The sequence below is a fragment of the Haliotis rufescens genome, unplaced genomic scaffold (genome assembly GCF_023055435.1).
Source record: "Haliotis rufescens isolate VD_foot unplaced genomic scaffold, xgHalRufe1.0.p SCAF_1, whole genome shotgun sequence".
Taxonomy (NCBI): Eukaryota; Metazoa; Mollusca; class Gastropoda; order Lepetellida; family Haliotidae; genus Haliotis; species Haliotis rufescens.
Genome location: NW_025963779.1, coordinates 10,097,696 through 10,120,722, shown reverse-complemented (window position 1 = coordinate 10,120,722; position 23,027 = coordinate 10,097,696). Strand labels below are relative to the sequence as shown.

The 23,027-nt window shown below is 39.8% G+C and overlaps 1 protein-coding gene across 3 annotated transcripts; it reads left to right on the top strand.

Annotated features, from left to right (window-relative positions):
* The first annotated feature begins 1,886 nt into the window (after window positions 1-1,886).
* On the top strand, window positions 1,887-21,033 carry LOC124147164 (tubulin polyglutamylase complex subunit 2-like). Of its 3 annotated transcripts, none has more exons than XM_046517781.2 (10): window positions 1,887-2,024; window positions 2,768-2,847; window positions 3,732-3,819; window positions 4,146-4,289; window positions 5,794-5,895; window positions 7,960-8,022; window positions 16,271-16,434; window positions 19,317-19,462; window positions 19,877-19,954; window positions 20,705-21,033. In XM_046517781.2, exons 1-10 carry the CDS (start codon window positions 1,946-1,948, stop codon window positions 20,775-20,777), a joined length of 1,017 nt encoding a protein of 338 aa, XP_046373737.2. In that variant the 5' UTR covers window positions 1,887-1,945; the 3' UTR covers window positions 20,778-21,033. The 3 variants fall into 3 exon arrangements, with proteins under 3 accessions (XP_046373737.2, XP_048259355.1, XP_046373745.1); XM_048403398.1 differs by lacking the exon at window positions 7,960-8,022 and adding an exon at window positions 7,736-7,771; XM_046517789.2 differs by lacking the exon at window positions 7,960-8,022.
* The last annotated feature ends 1,994 nt before the right edge of the window (window positions 21,034-23,027 follow it).

Genomic DNA, 23,027 nt, shown 5'->3' with positions numbered 1-23,027 from the left:
GAGTGCCATTTTCAAAATGCTTTAGCTCCGTTGTCCATGGAGCTACAGACAAACGGTTTGGTGTTCTGGAATCGCCAGGACAAGGGCTATCAGGCCAACATATGACATACGTATATTTTCTTTGAAGTTGTTAGTATGGTACTTGGAGCCAAAGTGTGGAGAGTTTGGAAGCTTTTGAGCTGGTAGTTTGAGCTGAGGAGATTTTGGGAGTCAAGTACTGAGATATCTGGTAAAAAACAGTGCCAAAACACTTAATCCAATATGGAGGCCAAACGAAGCAATTTGGCTACATTGGATGTGTAGAGATTTTGTTGGGCTTCTGATTCTGGATCTGTTCAGGAATTTTGGAAGTCTTTGGAGCTTTCGTGGCGGAGTTATGAGCTGTTGAAATTTAGAGTTGTTTTGAGTTATCTGCCCTTAGTCTTGGAGTCTAGAGTCTTGAGATTTTTGTGGTATCTGCTTCAGGACCTGAGCTATCTTTGTGGAAATTTTGAAGAGATTCTGAGCAGTAGTTTTGGAGGTAGGATTGGAACAAAAAACGCCGGAATAATAATAATAATAATAATAATAATAAAGAATAATAATAATAATAATAATAAATCGAACAATTACAATAGGGCTCTTGCCTTGTAGGCAGGGAGCCCTAATAATAATAATCAGTAAGTAACAATAACCGTCATACAACATACAAGAGCTACCTGAGCACTGGCGATTCAAATAGATCCGAGCCAAAGAGAGCCTGAACTGTTACTTCACGCTCGTTGAATTGTTTTGTTTATACATGGCATTTCATAATTTCTGGTGGAAATATGGGGCTGCTTTAGCCAGCACCCTTAGAGGCCTGCCTTTAAATTACTTCAAATGTACAAAGCAAATCATGCAAGAGAAATGTACATATTGCCTTTTCAATTCCGGAGTAGTCAATATATGGCAGAACATAAAATGGTTTTACACAGTCATAAGTTGGTTACTGTAACACATATTTATAGACATTTACGTTATCCCGAAAAGAAATGTATATATCAAAATAATTACTATGAAGATGGTACTGATAATGTCAATTACTTGTGTTTGAAATTGAATAACATTTCGCCATGGACATATAAATACATTTTTTCTCTGTATTATTACAAGTACTGCTCTCTATTTACTGAGCCAGTAATCGCGCACATGTCATACACATCCGCCCATGGGTACCCATATCAAATAAATGTATATCGCCATCGAAAAACCATTTCTTGTTTGTTTCATTTGTAGCTACCATTCAAACATTGGGTGAATACTTTCATTTACCCGGCAGTTTATAGTTATTTGCATACACACATGTGGCGTAACGTGGTCACAATTTCACATAGATCTCTCAGTGTATTTGTAGTGAAATGAAATAAGTTCGTATCTGCACCCCAAAGGCTAAACTTTTCATATTTACGGTTTATGGATCCGAACGACGGGAGCCACGGGTCACAATCATAAAATAAGCCAACCGCTCCATCTTATCATATTTGATTGATCAGAAATGTTAAACGGTACTAACATCAAACAAAATTAAATTTACTGTTAACTTATTAGATAATTATCTGTTAAATTGGCTATTGCAAGCACCCTATTTAGAGATCGAAAGTTTTGGCTCGAGTAACTAATAATCAAACATCCTGCACTAAACACAACTAACATTTATTCTTCCGACTTAACCGACCGTGACAAACACAAAAAAAAACAAAAACAAATATTGTACAAATGCAAAATACTTTTTTTATTCAGACATTATGATGGCTAACTGCATAGCTCAAATCCGTAAAACAGAAAGATACAATTATTGTTGCCTAAGTTCTGGACGATTGTAAGAATTACCTCCCTTGTGTGACTCTTCAAACAGGTGCGTCCTAAGTTACAAGATGGCTGCCAAATGATGCTTTAGGAAACTGTGACATTCGTATTCTCGGAAATGACGGATAAAATGGACGACGTTGACTTTTCAGCTGTTTCACTTGAACAAATGAACATTGGAATAGAAAAATATCTAGGTTTGTAGTTGATTTACTGTAATAATATCCAAAAATAATACAAATATTGATGAACATATAAATTGGAATGAAATAATGTGTTCTCCCTGGGACATAATCAGCTGATAATATGTCAAGTCTCTTTTGTCAAACAGTTAACTTCCAGTGGCATGAGCTATAATACGATAATGGAAGAATTTCACGTATGAAGTAACGTGATGAATGACAACCGGCCATCTAAATCATTCTTTGCCCTGAGTCTTTGTTGATGGTATGTTTTTTATTGATGAAAAACTGGCTAGATTTCACTTGCTTCATACCATTGACAAACCTTGGTGCAAAACATGCCACATTTAAAAGAAAAGGGCAAAAACAGCAGTTTACCAGGTACAGCGACATTGCACTATATTGTCACTGGCTGTAACTCTCGCTTCACTGATCTCATGTGCCTCATCGTCCCCCTTTCCAATCAAACGCCCTTCACAATCTTTAGAGTTGGACACACCTTTCCACTGTGAGTTAGGGTTAGCTGCTAATTGGAATCAGAAAACTTAAGTGTGTTCGATAAAGTGTAGTACTGCCAAGAAAAGTCTATTTTCATATACTAAATGTCCCACAACTTTCTAGTAGGCCCAACCTGCTTTTTTGAAATTGATGAAGGAATGATTATGACAATTAAACTTTCTCATTTTTAATGTTTCAAGAAGCAAAAATTGTCAATGTCTTGACAAAGGAATTGAATTAAGGATTAATCATTTTTTCAGAGAAGAAAACTGGAGTTTGTAAAGTCACACTTGACGAAAGGAACCCAGCGGATCGCCATGCAGTGTTGTCGTGGGAACAGGTACATGTACTATTATAACTAAGACATATTTCAACCTTGAAAACCAAAAGGTCTTGAATGACAACTCACACAATTACAAACTGTTACAATTACATGCGACCAGGTTGCAATTGCTAAATCAATGAGTAGAAATTACTGTTTACCAGTCGTAAAAGTAAACATGCACAAAAAGACAACCACTTAAATTCTGAACTGCTACTACTATCCCTCAGGATACATTTATAATAAGACAGACTTACTCAGGCGAGTGAGACACAGCAAATGATCTCAGTGCAGACATTGCTGACACAGCTCACATCAATCAATTTCCACAAGAAGCTTAAGGATTGTTTTTCGTTTTTTGTGCATTTATCAAAGGATAACAGTCACAATGGATATAAAATTGTTTGAAAACCAGTTTGAAATGTGTGCCGTAAAGCTTGATTAAGCTGCCTTCTGTTTGGCTATTGTCGACTTCTTGTTAGTCATTCCATTGGTCGGTCAAAGTTCTGTCTGAAGTGACCTGTAATGGGATGCTTAGCAGTAGCGAGAACTAAGATCTGATTTTAATGAGATTGAATGATACCACTAATATTCAAAATTTACATATTTTTTCACAAATCATCCTGATACATAGTGCACTCCTCAATGTAAGCCAAGTACTTGTAAACTCAGCATAAATAATACATATATTAGTATTAAATTCTACTGGAATGAATGTCCAGAGACCAGTTCCAGCCAGCAGACTTAAATTCATCATCTTATGTATGCTACTCAAAACAAGTAAGGACCTCCCTATTCTTTCATATAAGTAGTTGATCTGTCATGCTAGAATCTTTACCTTCTTTTGAGTAGTATATAAGTGTAGCATAACAACTCTGTGACTGTCAGTTATTTCCTTTCAGAGAAATTGCTGTCTTTTACCTGAGGATTTAAAAAGTTTCTACTTGACGTCAAATGGTTTTCACTTCACATGGTCTGTGAAACTAGACAGTAAGTTCCATTTTAATTGATATGTGTTATTTGAACTTTGCTTTTCACAATGTAATGCAACATCAGATTTTTTAAGAGAAACCACAAAGCTCAACTTGGCTCAGAAATCAGAAAATATAGTAAAACTCTAGTCTAGTACTCAACATATTTCATTCTAACTTGGGGATGATGCGTGACTGTTTCAAAAGGCTAAAGAATGAAATGTTTACCTGATTTAGAGCTCTACGTAATCAGATTCAAAACATAGATATTTTTTGCACCAATTGTAGATATATTATTTTAGATAAAAGTTGTTTCTCTTTTTATGACCCATGGTTACATTGTAGACCAGACTGTCCCAGTGGGCAAGATGCACATCAACCGTGTGGAACAGCTCCTCCGTCTTGACGTTAGTAGTGACAAACTGACACACATTCAGCCCTCCCTAGCTGACCTGGACACAGACTCCGACAACGACGATCCCATCTCAGGTCAGGACCTGCCAGAAAGCATACTTATTGGCCAGGAGCTTATCAACATGTTTGTTAACAACAGGTTCCCATCAGCATACTCGCTTTACTGGTCATGAAACAACCAAGTTTGATTTGTAAAGTGACAAAGATGCTTTTTGCCATGATAATAATGTACATGTACTTTGATAATGTAGCTCTGGCATTTTACACATCAGTAATGTTGCGCAGTGGAACTGAATATTTGAGCGTGGTTTAACTTAAAATGAAAACTAATCTAAAATTTGTATGACTTACCTTTTTTGAATGAAACCAGGAACTAAACGTGATAACCTATTATAAAACTATGAAGATCTATGAGGAACTAAACGTGATTACCTGTTATTATATGAAGAAAAGATGAATAAATCTCAAATGATAGAAACTAAATGCTAATTCTAACTGCTACTCCTAAGGAAGTCTTAACACTGTCAAACACTCTAACACTCTAACACCATCTAACTCATCAGCTCTCTAACGAACCTTCTAACGAACCTTCTAACGAACATTCTGCCAACTCTCTCTCTCTCTCTCTCTCTAACCATCTAACTATCCATCTAGCGAACTCTCTAACCAGCTCTATAGCGAACTATGACCAACTTTCTAACCATCTAACTAACCATCTAATTAACGAATTCTGACCAAGTAACTAACTGATGCGCGCTACCGCCTTATATTTGCTCACAACCCACACATTTCACGTGCAGTCACAGCCATACGTTGGTGCGTTCAGGCGATGCGATCGTTATGCATCGGGTGCGTTTTGGAGAACAGATTCTTTATTTAACACTAACACGAGTGCACGAGTGGCGCGATCTATAGGCTCCGGGTGCGTTTTGGAGCACATTTTAATGAACAGACATGTCTTCAGAACAAGTAATATTTACCCAAAATGGAATTTAGAGAATAAGATTTAAAACATTTCAAATCATGCAAAAAGCAAGTGTGCTAACAAACTGATAATACAGTTTTGTCCTTGGTTTATGGATCCACAGATATAAAAGATCGAAAATTCAGTGAAGATTGCTTTGACAATAAAAATAATCAAAGGGATATTTATTTGACAAAAACATTATTTTTAATACCATATTTTCTTGAGTATAGTGTGCACACGAGTATAATGCGCGACCCCCTCTAGCGGATTCAGTATTTTGGAAATTAAAAAAATCGAATATTATGCGCAGAAATAAATTACACAATACCCCTTCAGCGAATTCTGGTAAATGAACGGGTGATGAGAAACTTGGTCAGTACAAATTTGAAATTTTTATATCATTTATGTTTTTTATACCTTGCCAATCAAAGTCAAACGTTAAGACAATTAAAAACATCCTGTACAAAAAATGCATTTTATTTTATATTTTTATTTCTACCTACCGTCCACATTTTTCACTATCAAATTCCATAAACCCCACCAAAAGAAATTGTCGTTACTAATGAGTAAATCGCAACCAGTTCCAAACACCAGTTAGTATTGATTCCACAGGCATTGAGAAACCCACCTTCACTGGACGTAATCGGATCTATGAACTCGACTTCTGTGATGGCTACAGCAAGGTGTGTCTTGTGTACAAGGAAGCTAAAGCAGGTAAGAGTGTAATAGATGCCTGACTTCTACCCATCTTCCCAAGGCAAAGGAGTTATAACTGACTATAAAAGTCCAGTTTCCACCCTTGCCGAACTAGGCTGGTATTATGGAGTTACGTTTTGTCTGGACTAACGAGTCTATGCATAGTCCAATCAAAATCGTTCACCGAAATCAAAATCCGGTTCGTAAACTGTCCAGATTTCAATCGATTGCTGGATTTGCAAAGCATTTGCATCGCCAATTCGTTGTCAGCAGATATTTTCCAAATCCTTTCATGTTTTTAATCAAGGTTCTCACGTGATTTAATGCATTTCGCGATGTAAGACCCGTTTTATCACAATAGAGATCTTGATTATCGATCAGATCGTCCTGATTGGGCGCCACCATTTTGTGTGAAGCAAACGCAAGTGATACGAGAGGTGGAATCTGATTGGTCCATAGGAGAGGCTTAGAAGGGACATGACTGGTAATAGCTCCTGGTGGCGCAACGATAGAGCCCAGTAATTCCAGCCTAGTTCGGCAAGGGTGGAAACTGGACTTTTAAATTCAGTTAACTCCCTTGCCTCGGGAAGATGGACTTCTACCATACATCAGGTACATTGTTCAACAACTTGAGGCATTCTGGTGCTTCTACCATGTACGAGTGTGTATTTGTGTAGTGTTGGTTTGTGTGTTTCTGGCATGTAATGCAAGTATGCATGTCCCTAATTGGTTATCTAATCTCATTATTGCATTCTCAGTTTTTCATCATAATAATAATAAGACTACATTGTATGTATATAGCACAAAATCCACATCACTGAGGGACGTGCTCAATGCGCATTGCTTAATGTTTGTCACTAAACAGATAGCTTGAGTTTTGTTCATTCAACTTTTGAAACTTGGGGCGGACTTGATAAATTGTGTTGATATTAGGAAAGTGAAGACTGTCAAATATTGTATTTTATAGTTATTTGTTTTTTCTACCTGTGTGCTGTGTTCAAACAACTTATTATCTGGCTGTATACCCAGGCATACCAGTTGATTTATTTTTCCTCATTACGCCTGTCTTTTTGATCAATTTGTTTAAAGATTTTGTTTAAGAGACAACAAAGGGTTAGAATAGGATTAGTTGACCTCAAGACAAAACTTGGATCCATTTTGGGGATAATTGCTCTTTAATCATCTTGAACTCTGTAATACAAGATATACAATCAGCTCAGGTCTAGATCTAATAATTGCCCAAACAATCTCATTAAAATCAGATCTCAGTTCTCGCTACCCCTTAACAAAGATCTGAGGACATCCCATTTCTCGCTACCGCTAAACAAAGATCTGAGGACATCCCATTACGGGTCACGTCAGAACGACGTTTCGTGAATTTTGACTAACCAATGAAATGACTGACAAGAAATCAACATTAGCCAATCAGAAGGCAGCTTTCTCAAGTTTTACGACACTAGTTTCAAACTGGCGACTACACTTCGAAACATATTTTGACGTATTCTCGATTAAAAAATTAAAACTGATAAGAACACTCTGGAATGGCTTATAGATGGCCTAGATTGTATGGATATAATCATAAAACCCGTAACTGTCGTTCGGAATACCCCGTGTTAAATACTAGTGGTTGCATGATTAGAGAACACATTCCAACTGTCACTTTCAAGATCTGGTAAGCGACGCTCTGATTGGTCGGATGAAAGGTCGTGACCCCTAATGGGATGTCTTCAGATCTTTGTTTAGCGGTAGCGAGTACAAAGGTCTGATTTTAATGAGATTGTTGCCCAAAAGACATTGATTTTTGTTTTCTTTGATTATTTCTGTTGTTGCAATTGAATCTAATTTGATTGTGTTGAAGTTCCTGGTACCGATGACTACCCTTGTTTTCTCCCGGGTAATAACACGCAAGTCATAGTTCTAGCAAGTTTATTTCATTGTTTTCATTTTTGCTTCATTTGCTGCAGGACTTCTATTTCAGCTAATTTCTTAGACCTCTTCTAGGTGCCTATTTTATTCTTACTGCCCAAGACAACTTTGTGTACGAGAATGTATAAAATAAACTTTCCTTTGTGATGTAACCAGCCCTACTAGGTTCTGATGACTCGAGCCCGGATGAATTTGAATTTTCCATCCCTGATTTTGCAAGTATGCAAGACTGCGCACTTCACTATAATCTCATGCCTTGATAATGACTAAAGAAAAACAAGAATTATATCACAAACTCTTTGCTTTATTTTGCACTGCTAGTGAAAGGATTTTATGTTAACTCTTTTACACAGTTTGTACTAACAATATTCAATTGTCTCAAATATGGAAGATCCTTATGGAAAGATATAGCTTCATGTTCATGAAAGACTACAAAACAATGATAAAATATGTCTAAAATATGAACTTGAGAGTTAAATAGCCTCAGACGCCATCTTTGTGTAATCACCGCTTTGTACATTTGTCTTTGTCTATTTTTCATTATGTATAACAGGGGTTGACTTAACTACTTGTCCTCTGGCCCATGACAAGCAGAAATAGCAGAGGGTCGGTTATTATGTATTGGAGAAAACACTTTCCCTCGGTTTTGGTAGACAGAGCATGCCCTGGGGGTCGGGAAAAACCGTGGGGGCTTCGCCCCCTTGGTTTTTCCCTCTCCCCAGGGCATGCTTTGTCTACAAAAAGCGAGGGAAAGTGTTTTTCCATTCTTATAAACCGAAAAAAGAAACTTAAAACAACATTTATCAACATTTTTATGTTTCGAACATACTTTCCATGAACCTTAGGAAACGCGAGTAAAATATCTGTTGCTGGCGTACGGATCTTGAAAAGGACATTCTAAAAAACAGTGAGGCTTATCAACATCTCTGTAGCCTTGTGGTACACTCACTGGGCTACAGATATGAAGGTTGCGAGTTCGATCCTCGGGAATATAAAGAAAACATTTGTCATTTGATTTTACATTTCATTACATGTTACAATCTGAACGGAAGTTGTATTAATAAAATACCCAGGACATTATATAAAATCCCTGGGACATTACAACATCCCTGTTTATGAGATTTAACCTGACTGGAAAGTAAAACCTCACAATAGGTTTTAATGCCTATAGAAAGAAGTCTCTTACTTAATGGCGATCCCAATGAATAGGTTTATAAATAAAGGCAGTGACCTGATGGAATGTTAATCAAAAGCAGTTCAGCAGGATATCTAGATATCTACAGCAAATGCTGCTGTAAAGTCCCAAATTGGAATTAAATATGACCCACTTCAGGTTATACTTAATAATATTTTTTGTTTACAATGTGACTTACCGTATTCGACGTAATAAGCGCCCAGGGCGCTCTCAAAATTAGAAATAGGGGGCTCTTATTAGAATGTTATTGTGAAAGATAGATTTTGTGGTTTATGCTGACAGCCTGAAATGTTAATGTACGACAGATATATTTTTCCAGAATTAAATGCCCATAATTAAGGGTGCATATAACACACGAGTGCTTATTATACGCGAATAAATAAGTCTTGTGTACATTAATCAATCGGAAGGGGTGCTAACTGGGATTGTTCACTAGCCAGTATCTTAGCAAATGTCGCCGTGGGCACTTATTAGAGCGGGGCGTTTATTACGTTGAATACGGTATATTTCCAGAGAAAAATGTTTTTTTACTTAGTTTTACCCTTGCATTGAGGGGTGTAGTTGCAACATTGTCAGTGGCCGTGTGGCACTATACTGATGACAACTTAGACATCAATAAATTACATCTACCAGTGTTGAAATAATTTTAAAACCAAACAAGACAGTTGGGCAGGTGACCCATAAATGTTGCCTACTCATCTTCAGACATTATAAGGGGCGGTCGAGTAGCCTAGTGGTTAAAGCGTTCGCTCGTCACGCCGAAGACCCGGGTTCGATTCCCGACATGGTTACAATGTGTGAAGCCCATTTCTGGTGTCCCCCTCCGTGATATTGCTGGAATATTGCTAAAAGCGGCGTAAAACCATACTCACTCACTCACTCAGACATTATAAATATTTAAAAATCACGTAAAATTAGTGACAAATTGTGTCTTGATTCAGTTGACTGATAGAGAATCTACCAGGAGTTATAGTAAAACTGAATATGATAGTTGGCTTAAAATTATCTGTCTGACAGTTGGGCATTCAGAGGAAAATTCCATGAAGCCCGACAGAAAAGTTACCAGCCACGGGCTTGCTGGCAGGCAGTTATTTCAGACACTGCGGTACACTACTGATAGCATCGATATACATAATAAAATGAAGAAAAGTTTATTTCCAAATATGAACTTGACGAGGACATGGTATCTGTTCAGATAAAGTTCATAGATGTATGTCAGTCATTGATAACTCCCATCACCCAAGCAACCTGTTGCTGAATCGTGGACATGGGAGGTCACCCAGATGTGTTGGGGTTTGTCGTCAAGTCAAATGATGCTGTTATGTAGAATAATGCAGGGAAATCTACGCTTACTATTGCAGTAGTTGTCTCCATAGTACCACAATAGTTTTTAAATATGCCTTTAATAGTCACCCCTATTAATGACCTATGTAATTAAATATTATAAGGACTTTGTGAATACCACTAGGAACTCCTTGATAAATCCCTGTTGACTGACACATACTTGTCTGTAGTTGTCCATAGATATGCTAAGATATATTAAAAATGTTAAAAATGGCCTTGTTAGTTTTTTGGAGGACCAGTTCTTTTCAACATTAGCAAGCCCTGTTGGCCAGTAGATTATTTCATATTACATCTACCCCTGTGCAGTGAACAAAACATGTTCAATACTTCTTTGGTAGGCGACAGAGACCCGGAAGGGATATTCTGTTTGGAGATACAGGGTAGTGCCTGTTCAACACCTTAGAGATTCCCTGCTGCAAAATTGTCTGGAAATGTACAATGATATGCTTCATTTAGTCTGTCTGTCACATTTTGTTTCTGGATCATACCCGATATCTATTCTTAAAGGTTGAATATATCCCATGGATTGCAGAGTACAATAGGCCCTCCCCTCCCTGCGTTTGTTGTAGGTGAGGTGAAATGGGGTTTAGCGTCGCGTCCAAGATTATTGCACTTATATAGCGACGTGCATGCACCTGTGTGTGTGTGTGTGTGTGTGGCTGCTTGTACTAGTTCGGACTTATGCCGATTTATAGTGCTAGCACACTGAGATACCATGCCGCAGTTTAACATGAATACCCCACTCAGACACAGTATACTGACTCCGAGCCGACCAGTCCTTGTTTTATCCCCTTAATGCCGAGCGCCAGACAGGGTAACAACAAGTACCATCTTTTAACGTCTTTTGGTATGACGCGGCCGGGGAACGAACTCCGGACCTTCCGCTCTCCGGGCGGACGCTCTACCATTAGACCCTGGAGGCGGTCCGCGTTTGTTGTAAGACAGACAGACAGACAGACAGACAGACAGACAGACAGATTTACTTATATAAATGCCAGTTGACCCATTGTACAAAATACATTTACATTATATATATTTTTTATCTAAGAGTAACCTAATTGATACTTTCTTTTTTTGAGAACACGTACATTAGAAATTTTACAAAATGTGTTTGTTGTAAGAGCTGACTACAGTGTGATGAAGATGTCTGTCTGTGTGTCATATCTTACCTGTTTTTCTGGCCTTGCCAGTGTGATGTCACTGTAGTATTGCTAGTGTCAATCAAAATGCTCTTATTCCCTCACTGCTTCAATCTTTGTGATACTTAGGGACCAGTCATTTTTTACTATCTAACTATTTTTGATACATGAAGATACTGAAAACAATAATAACCCTTCCTGCTTGTCATAGTTTTGGATGATTCTCCCCATGTCCTTGTTCATTTTTAGCTCACCAAGTCTGAGTGAGTGAGTTGGGTTTAACGCTGCCCTTAACAGTATTCCAGTTATATCACGGCGTGTCAGCTTCACGAGGGAGGAAAGCCCGAAGTGATGCAGGTCTCAGACGTTTACCACTTCGGTGAAACCCACGAGCACCGGTATGGTGCTGACAAACCTAGAAACATAATTTGGGCGAACCGGGATTCGAACCCACAATCATAGGTTTCTGGCGTGCCCAAGGGACGCAACTCTGCACAGCGAATCGCGGCGCCTTAGACGACTGGGCCACCCGTGCCCCCTCACCAAGTCTGAAGGACTAAGGATTAAAAATTGTACAAATGGTGGGGCTGACCCCCCAAGGGGCTGAGGGGTGGGGCCAAATAGGGGTAATTTGGCTATATTGCCTTAAACGACTTCTTCTCTCAACTAAGAGATAGATATCAACCATATTTGGTTGTAAGCCTTCTCAGGTGGTGAGGATTCAAAATTGTAAAAATGGTGGCGCAGTCCCTCAAAGGGGCTAAGGGGCGGGGCCAAATAGGGGTAATTTGGCTATATTGCTTTAAACGACTTTTTCTCTGGAGCTAGGAGATGGACACCAACCATATTTGGTTGGAAGTATTCTAAGTTGATGGGAATTCACAATTGTACAAATGGAGGGGCTTTTGCCATCCACCCCTTTTAAATGCTGACCGAGTCAAAATTGCAAAATATTTGCAAATATGTACAATATAAATGTATATTTTGTCATGATTATGTAAATATCCAGTTGAGCGATACAGACCCTGTGGGCCTCTTGTTTTATGATCCTCCTCAAATATGTGTATTATTTTTTATGACCCTACCCCAGAGACTGTCCTTTTTTTGGGTGACCCTCTGATTCCATCTGACGCACCTCCTATAATAAATGACTGGTCCCTAAACATTCACATTGAGCAAATGGTCCTCTAAAACCTGAGGTATTCTGTCACAGTTTGCTGTGAGGATATTTCTGATCCCACTGCCACTTAGTGCAGGCTGTGAATACAATGACCAGGGGGTACGGGTGGCCCAGTCATCTAAGGTGCCGTGATTCGCTGTGCAGAGTTGCGTCCCTTGGGCACGCCAGAAACCTATGATTGTGGGTTCGAATCACGGTTTGCCCCGATTATGTTTCTAGATTTGTCAGCACCATACCCGTGCTCGTGGGTTACACCGAAGAGGTAAACGTCTGAGACCTGCATCACTTCGGGCTTTCCTCCCACATTTAAAGCTGACACGCCGTGATATAACTGGAATAATGTTAAAAGCGGCGTTAAACCCTAAGAAAAGAAAAAAGAAAGAATACCATGACCAGCATCTCAGTCCACCTCATCATCTGTAGTGAGCTTGTTTCTGCAGCAAAACTACAAAAATAATATTTCTTTAAAAGATGTCATACAAAAATCATTTTACATGGTTCATTTTTCTATAACTTTTGAAATTTAGCTTTTAACTATTTTTCCATGTAACTTTAATTCAGTTACTGGTTAATTTTCTTGAATTTAGCTCAAATCTATTAAGAATGCATGCATGTCAACTCTAGATGATAATTGTAACACTCCTGAAAGCAGGGTTCAGCTTGTTTACTGAAGAGAAATAAAGAGAGTATGTATTTTAGATATATGACACCCTGCACTCGCCATGGTCTCTTTCAGTGATCAAGTGGTATTTTGTACTAACTGTATTTTTTCCTTTGTTTTGGCATCTCCATTTCATTTTTTGTGTAATAAAGAAGTTGTTCATCCATAAATTCTTTTCCCTACTTATCTCCATGTCATGTTCAAGTACAAGTGATGAGTTAACATTTCTCAGTTTTATTTTGTTTGGCCATATTGTAAAACTACTTACTTTTCTATGTTCATCCATATGCCTGATTTTAAACCATTGCAAGCATGGAAGTAGATATAGAGGACATATTGTTATTTCTACTATAACAAACTGGTGACTTACTGTATTTTGCTTCAGATGTGTCTGTGGTTCCTTAATTAGTGATACATTAGAATATAGTTCCACTGATCTTCAGTTTCTAGGTAATTTCACATAATGCCTTTGTGTTGCTTATAAAAAAGTAAATTTGATTTTGAACAAATACCAATAATTATACGCATCACCTTTTGTAATACAAGCCTCTAATGACCATGGGGGCGGTCGGGTAGCCTAGTGGTTAAAGTGTTCGCTCGTCACGCCGAGGATCAGGGTTCCATTCCCAACATGGGTACAATGTGTGAAGCCCATTTCTGGTGTCCCCCGCCGTGTTATTGCTGGAATATTGCTAAAAGCGGCATAAAACCACACTCACTCACTCTAATAACCATGATGATACAGCTGAAACTTTGATGACGCAATGTGAGTTATATGTATTTAACTCTCTCCTATCTGTAATCCATTTTAGCAGTTTTGGAAAAGCTTATTCCTGTGTAGTCAGGGTATGAAACTCCCAAAAATTTCAGCCAGACCACAGGACTGGCTAGCTGAAATACTTGCCAGCCCTGACCAAAACCTGCCTGCCCACTATCATCATATGTTTCTCAGGATAAGCTAACGGGATTTCTTTTTGGTTACATTTTATCATTCATCTTTACATGTGAATTAATGATTATCATCGGGAAATATTTAGAATATTGTCACATATGAAATATAACCGACCGTCGGGCAGGGGGATTTGAAAATCTGGCAGCCCGAGTTGAAATCAACCCGTCTCGGACGGTCGGGCAGGCAGGTATTTCGAACACTGGTGTAGTACATAATATTGTTAGACCAGCTAGGCATTTCCATGCTTTATGTATTTAATATATACCTATGTTTATGGCCTGCTTCCTGTCTATTATCAGCATTAGCTTATTGCACCTGTAATATTCTCTCCATGCTGCCAAGAAGTTCTTTGTTATTTATGGCAAGGTGATCAGAATGAATCTGTAGTACTGTAGGTTCATTCTTATGTTCTTAGCGCTAAGATGATCGTAATTCCCATGATTTAACAGGCTTATGATAGTTGAAGGTCAGAACAGCCTCCCACTTCTGTATATTTCATAATACATAGTTTTGTTACCATATTAGATTGTGAATAGTTTAAAGCTTGTTTGTTACTTAATATAAGTTAAATTGGTCCTAGTAGTAGAATAGTAGTAGCCCTTGGCTATTGATAATGGTTATATGGGTACATTGAAGCCCTGAGATGGTTTTGTCCCAATGTGTAAATAAATTATTGTGACAAAACACAGAATCGGTAAAAAAAAGTTGCAGCCCTGAATGCAATTATTTCAGAGAAAAAACTGTCTGTCTGAAGACACTGTTACGAACAACAGACCATACGATTTGTTTGTTTGTTGTTTAAAGCCTTACTCAGGAAATAATCAAGTCTGGAGCAGACAATCCAGTGATTGATTGACTTCATGAGCATCATTGCCTAGCTTGTCTTAAGAGGCGACTAACGGGATGGAGTGGTCTGGATCACTGACTTGGTTGATGTGTGTCATCGTATCCAAATTGTGTGGATCGATGCTCATGATGTCAATCACTGGATTGTCTGGTTTTGACAGTGAAGTTTCAGTGTAAGTGATGGCCTCTTTCAGGGTATGATTGTATATGATTCCATAACATAATTGGCCAGTTGAATGATGCACACCTCATACACCGACTTGCAGTTTTACAAGCAAGGTATAGAGGAACCACCATGTCCCAAGCACAGGACACTGGACACAGCTAGACACAACACCTGAATATGCCTAGACACACCTAGACAAGGCTAGACACACCTGGACAAGGCTAGACACACCTGGACATGCCTAAACACACCTGGACAAGGCTAGACACAACACCTGGACATTGCTAGACACACCTGGACATGGCTAGACACACCTGGACATGCCTATACACACCTGGACATTGCTAGCCATACCTGGACATTGCTAGCCATACCTGGACACTCCTAGACACCTGGACACACCTGGACACTCCTAGACACACCTGGACACTCCTAGCCATACCTGGACACTCCTAGACACCTGGACACACCTGGACACTCCTAGCCATACCTGGACACTCCTAGACACCTGGACACACCTGGACATTCCTTGACACACCTGGACATTGCTTGACACAACACCTGGACATGGCTAGACACACCAGGACATTCCTTGACACACCTGGTCATGTCTGGACACATCTGGACATGCCTAGACACACCTGGACATGCCTTGACACACCTGGACATGGCTAGACACACCTGGACAAGGCTAGACACACTTAGACATGCCAAGACGCACCTGGACATGCCTTGACACACCTGGTCATGTCTGGACACACCTGGACATGCCTAGACACACCTGGACATGCCTTGACACACCTGGACATGCCTAGACACACCTGGACATGCCTAGACGCACCTGGACCGAAAATAACTTCAGGAAACTTACCATGACCTTGCTTTTCACAAATGAAAATAACTACATCAATATTTGACAAGTATTGATGCCAAGTAATGTATTACATATGTGACTTCTCTTATTATTTACATCCATGTTTGTAGGAGTGAGCGAGCCCACTGTGGAGATCTGGTTCCTGGACCGGGCACTGCGGTGGCACTTCCTGGCAGCATCATTCCTCGAGTACTACCGCCTCATGCTGATGCACCTGGGGCTGCCGCAGTGGCAGTATGCCTTCACAGACATCGGCCTCAGTGCACAGGCGCGGGTAGGCTGTGTGGGACGCTGTCATTCCTCATGTAGCTCTGTGTATGCTCCACTCAGTCAATCTCATCAAGATTAGATCTTTTACTCCCATACAATGCCTCTCTGCATGAAGATTTAAGGACACTTCTATAGAATGGTCTGTAAATAATCGAGTCTGGACCAGACAATCTAGTGATTGACATCATGAGCATCAATGCACACAATTGGGATACGATGATAGTGATTCATAAACACGTGCTCAGATATAGTCGGAATCATACAATCCACTCTGCACTTTATGTAGAGGTTTCTATTGGATATGGTTTGTTTGTTGTTTAAAGCCACTCCCAGCAATATTCAAGCTATATGACGGCGGTCTGTAAATAATTGAGTCTGGACTAGACAATCCAGTGATTGATATCATGAGCATCAATCCACACAATAGGGATCGATGACATGTATCAACCAAATCAGCGAGCCTGACCACCCGATCCCATTAGTCGCCTTTTACAACAAGCATGGGATGCTGAAGACCTATTCTACCCTGGAATCTTCACGGGTCGGTGGAAACTGGACTTTTACAGTCAGTTAACACCTTTGTCTCGGGAAGATGCAATGTATCCTTCATTGAACTTAGCCGGTCAGATTGCTCAGGTTCACCAATTTATAAGCGACCTTCTATGGAGATATCCACAGATGTTATAGATATTGCATCGGAGCAATAGATCTGATTTGAATGAGTTTGAGACTCACTTATTGATCGGCCAGTGTCATATAGATGGAACATTGCAGAGTGTGGCATTTAACCAGAGACCCATACACATACATGCGCATGTATGGCCATCAAGCTCCAGATCCTTAGGTTACTGCACGGGTCCAAGGCCTTTCATTAACCCAAGCCTAGAAACATAATCGGGGCGAACCGGGATTCGAACCCACAATCATAGGTTTCTGGCGTGCCCAAGGGACGCAACTCTGCACAGCGAATTGCGGCGCCTTAGACGACTGGGCCACCCGTGCCCCTAGATTATTAATGGAGTGGGTGGGATGGAGAGAATTAGAAAAGGATCATTTGTAAACATAGGACACATGTATAGGGGGAAAACGTTTGGGAAAGGTCATAAACAACTGGATAGTTTCACTTTAACATTATTTACTGGCATATTTGGGTTTTTCAGAGCAACAAAACATTTTGTTCGACACGCAGACAAACATTTGATGAGTGGTCAGAAAATTGACATATTTCGGGATATTGTACATTTTAGTGAAGTAACTAAAAAAAATAACCCAACTATACTGAACAACAAAAGTTCCTGTGTCATTGAATAAGATTTAATGCAAAGTTTTTACCAAATCTGAAACAATTTCGGTTTGCAACAGATAAAAGACTCCTGTAAGTGTTCAAATGGTTTAATTTGCCATACTGACTTCAGAAAATGTGTGATTTCATAAAAACCATAAACATGCCAAAATGTCAATTTACAAATCAATAGCGTGTGTGTCCACCTCTGGTTGCGATGCAAGCAACACATCTTCGTCTCATGGAATGGACCAGGCGTCACACAAAGTCCTGTGGGATATCTGTCCATATCTGCTGGAGCATGTTTCAAAGTTCCTGGAGTGTCTGTGGAACACGTGGTTGACGTCGAAGGCGCCGATCCATCTCATCCCACATGTGCTCGATCAGTGAGAGATCAGGGGAGCGAGCCGGCCAGGGGATGACATTCATGTTGTTTTGTTGAAGAGAATCCTGAACAAGTCGAGCAATATGAGGCCGGGGGTTGTCATGTTGAAAGGTAATGCCTGGGCCATGACGCAAAAACGGTAGAACAACAGGGCCAATGATCTCGTCGTGGTAGCGCTGTCCATTGAGATTTCCCTCTTCTTCTATCAAACCCGTCGTCTGTCTTGCTGTAATCCCACCCCATACCATAATGCTGCTGCCCCTGAACCGATCTTCTTCCATGACAGTGTTTGACGTAACGTTCACCTCGACGTCGGTACACTCGAATCCGTCATCGCTGTGGCTGAGGTGAAAACGAGACTCGCCAGTGACGCGTAGACGCTGTCTGCACCACTGTAGACGTGCTTGACGGTGGTTTCCTGTCAAAATGGGACGTCTGGCGGGTCTTCTGGCGACAATCCCTGCACATCTGAGGCGGTGACATACAGTTTGTGAAGATATTCGTCGAAGGCCAGGGGTGCTTCTTGCAGTCACTGTTGCTGGCTGGAATTGATTTCGTAGGTGTGTTGTTCGAATCCAGTCGTCTTGTCGATTATTGGTTACGCGTGACCTGCCACTCCGAGGATGGTCTCTGACTGCATTCGTCTGTTGCCAACGTTGCTATAAACACCAAATGGTGTTTCTGTGGACGTTAAATTGTCTTGCAACATCTTGTTGACTCGATCCTCCTTCAAGCATACCAATGGCCTGCAGACGCTCATTTTCAGACAGGCGTGACATTTCGTAATGTTGAATAATTGCGTAGTTTTGTTGTGGTTGTTATCAGCACGATGCTAAACAATGCATATGGAATCCCGTTAACGCACATGTGTTTATACCCATTCTTGGGTAGTGAAATGCATGGGGCTTGCATAAAAGTCAACTTTTGCATGGAATGCATGCTTTTCTGTAGCAGTTGCGTTTTTGTGACTTGATTCCATACATGTACTACAATATTAAAAACCAAACTTTACTTGTTTGAAAAATACACTTAAATATAGGTATCACAGGAACTTTTGTTGTTGAGTATGGTTTGAGGTGATAAGGTTGACAATGTCGTAATATTAATGGAATCAGTAACAGCATGATAAGCTCTGATTGATTTCCTTTTTGAAAAAGTATGAAAACAATCATTTACAACCAAATGACCTGGATACTGAATCTGTGTCAACTGTCCCCAGCAATGGTTCAACATGTACGCTCCCATCAGGCTGGAGGTGGACGGGGAAATAACAGAGATGCATCCAGAGAAGACGCCCACAGGCACAAGTGTCGTGGTCAGTACGCTGGACGTCACCAAAGTATTCAAGTCCAGGGCGGACAGGAAGTAAGTCTGTAGCAGTCTGTCCCTCCACTGTTGCTCTTGTATCAGATCCTGATACTAAAGCTTTAGTCATTACTTGAAGCTGTATGGCCCACAGAACAGTTTATTTTACATATAAGAGTTTCTTAAAAAAATATGTGTTTTCTGAAACTAGTAATAGATTTGATTACAATCATTTCATAATCAATCTTGTATTGTTACCCACCAAGACAAAGGATGTCATGGGTTTGACTAGAGGGAGAGGGTAAAGATGGGTTTAACTGTTTGACATATCAAGGTGTGTTTGCATAATGTTGGAGGAAAATCAGAACTGAAACAGTTCAACATTTCCCCTTTAGTCAAACCCAAGGGTCTGCCATGATAAGCCAAGGACTGAGAGAATCAACAGCACTGGTATTGATGTATATTATTTTCCAGAAAACAAGCTGGAGGGGCTCAGAATGTAGGTCAGGCCCAGCAGGGCGGCAAGAAAAAACCACCAGTGTCATCAGCAAGGTATGGTTCTAGTAGTGTGTCACAGCTCACATCAAGGGTGCAGGCTGTCTTGTTTGTGGTTTAACACTGCACACAGCAATATTCCAGCTATATGACGTCAGTCTGTAAATAATCGAGTCTGAACCAGACAATCCAGTGATTGACATCATGAGCATCGATCCACGCAATTGGGATACGATGACATGTATCGACGAAGTCAGCGAGCCTGACCACCCGTTCTCGTTAGTCGCCTCTTACGACAAGCATAGTCGCCTTTTATGGCAAGAATGGGTTGCTGAAGACCTATGCAGATTGTCAGCAAGGTATGGTTCTAGCTATGTGCCACATCTCGGTGTGAAGCCATGATTCATAATAACCTCAGAAGACCTTGACCTTTGATAGACAGCAGCAACATTTCACGTGGTAGGATTTGTGAAGATACATGCTAATGTACAAGCACAAAGAGTAACCATGCCTCAAGCTGACAAGGATACAACCACGTTTAACAAAAAGTTAAACACAAACGCCTTGTCTTATTTTGACCTAAACCTTTTCAAACCATATAAATTAATGCCAAGTCACCTTGGCCTTTTGACATTTTCATTTTTTGTGGCAAAAGAATTCCCCGGGGCCATTTGGAAGATCTCCAATGTCAATCATTGTGTACTTGCTTAAAATAGAAAAATCACAGGCAGCAGGCAAATTCCCGAAAAAGTCCAACTAATAAGCATGACTCGTAGGAAAACTACATATATATATTTTTTGTTCCAGATCTCAAGGATCACTAATCAACAGGCCGTCACAAGCGTCGTCTCTTGCAGGATCAGGGAAAGGCCCTAAGTGATGGTGCATCAAGCATCAAAACCATAGACACATATCTCCATTGTCGCCATTGGTGGAACAATCCACAAGGCATTTATAGATTTGCAGCTGTATCACATTCCAAACTGCACAAGATGACTGAGCTGTGTCTTAAAAATGTTGCAGATTCACTTCACTGGGCAAAATGGAATTGCTCTGCAAAAGGATACAATTTGCCAAGCGTCTTTGAAAATGACATTATGCATGTTAACTTATAATAAAATATTTACACTGAACAATGGAGAGCCTCAACGAGTTGATTGGATGCTTTAAGTTTTCTCCTGTGTCTTAAATATCTTGTGCATCATGCCATCATTTCAGCCAAGAAACACAGAACACAATGGCATTTTATTGAAAAATGATAATTGTCCCCCAAAATTCTTGAAAAAAATAATTATGCTTCAGACTGTTGAAAAAGAATAAACTTGCAAGGTGTTATTAGAATATTCAGGATCGTAGTTTTGATTAAAAGAATATCTGGTTTTGTAGCTGTGGCTGAGAATAAATGTTTTCCATCCCATCCTAGTGAACAAAACGAAGAAATTAACACCCAAAGTATTGACTTGTCTGTGCCTACACAGACGCCGGACAGTAATCTATGAATTATACCCAAGTATATAATTGGCAAATCTTTATAATCACCCTTCAATGATCAACCAATTGATCAATGATGACCAATTGTAATCCCCCACTGACTTACCGGGGTTGTGACTTTTTCATCTATTCATACATTTTGAAAATATCTTTTGTAATCAAATTTAAATTGTTGAATGTGGACCAATTCGAGCATACAGTTTATGCTCATGTCACCTCCAGTATACAATTAGTTGTCGTAAGCTCCGACGTTGGTATGTTTGGCCTTCACTATTTAGATTCATATCCAAACAAGTGAAAATCAATGCTTAAATCAGTCATGTAGCTGTGCAAGTTTGCCACAATTTGCAGAATGGTCGACATTCTCACTGATCACCTCCTGCAGCATCAAGATTGGAACGTAGGGAGAAGTTCTCCGACTGCTGGACCAATGAGCGATTTTGGTTTGACGTCACTTTGATCAGTATTTCAGTTATATCACAATGTAAGAAATGTCATTTGGGAGAACTTTCTTTTTAAAGCACAAAATTCTAAGGTACTGTCGGAAATGCTAGAAAACTGATTTTCTAGCTTAATTTAATAAATACGATTCTTAGGACTATAGGACTAAAAAGAGCATATATCAAAATAACGCGAATTGACCTAATCTAGCCTGTCCTGACAATGTGATTACCCTTAAAATGTACTTTTACGGGTAAAATGATCAACTGAGAAAATATTCGTGCGTTGTCATGCATGTATGAAATGGTCTGACTGGCGTACGTAAGATAACGTAACCGTGTTGTGCCACCAGCACGTCTTGTACTTTACTGGTTTCTTATTCAGCCGAATTTTCTCCATGAATTGAACTTTCGTTTCATATGGTCTGAAGTCGACAATATCATATTCCTGTATGGTCGCCTTCAGACTACCCATGGTTTGGGAGACAATATAACGTCCGGGAATCAGATACTAACTGGCGTTACCCATGACAATAACACCGGCGTTGTTTAAAATGGGCAATAGCGGAAGTTCCAACCAGTCTAGGAACACATCACCTCCCATAATTTCTTTTTGAAAACCACCAGGGTTTTTTTTTCGTCCCGAAACCTAGCACACATCCATCAATAAGCCCAATATCATGGTTGAGCCCAATAGTATCAACGTTGCATTCATTGCAATAAAGTTGTATATAAATACGTAGAATTATCCCCTTGTTCACTTCATGTTACTTCGAACGCAGTAATTTTATGATGTATGTAGTTGTTTAACAAAGGGAGAGCGTCTCCTTTTCATTTACAATCGGAACATGTGTCGGAAATGCTCAAAGTGATGCAACATTTACAACCATTAAGTGAAGCATCAGAGCACCAAAAAACTATCGAATATGGAATTAGAATCGGCACATCCTGGCAGCCAAGGGACACATCGGGACGGCGAATGAGTGGTGCCTCACCACCTGTGAAACCAAACCAGGACTTTGGCCTGATTAGCAAGCACGTGAAACCAGACTAAAGCAGTCCCAAACCATCGTCAGTGCCGATTTGGAAAACAATACTCTTCCAAGTGAGCATACGATTTGAGTTGTTTTTTCTCATCAAAGTTTCCTTTTTCACACCGTGAAGATCCGGGTATAGAATTGGTCTTCAGAGTGAGTGAG

What these genes read in the sequence shown, in the direction of transcription:
- LOC124147164 (XM_046517781.2), top strand. Translation starts at nt 1,946, where the DNA reads ATGACGGATAAAATGGACGACGTTGACTTTTCAGCTGTTTCACTTGAA. An exon ending in CAGTGTTGTCGTGGGAACAG is followed by an intron (nt 2,848 to 3,731) that starts GTACATGTACTA and finishes ATTTCCTTTCAG; the next exon opens with AGAAATTGCTGTCTTTTACC. An exon ending in GCCTCAGTGCACAGGCGCGG is followed by an intron (nt 16,435 to 19,316) that starts GTAGGCTGTGTG and finishes AACTGTCCCCAG; the next exon opens with CAATGGTTCAACATGTACGC.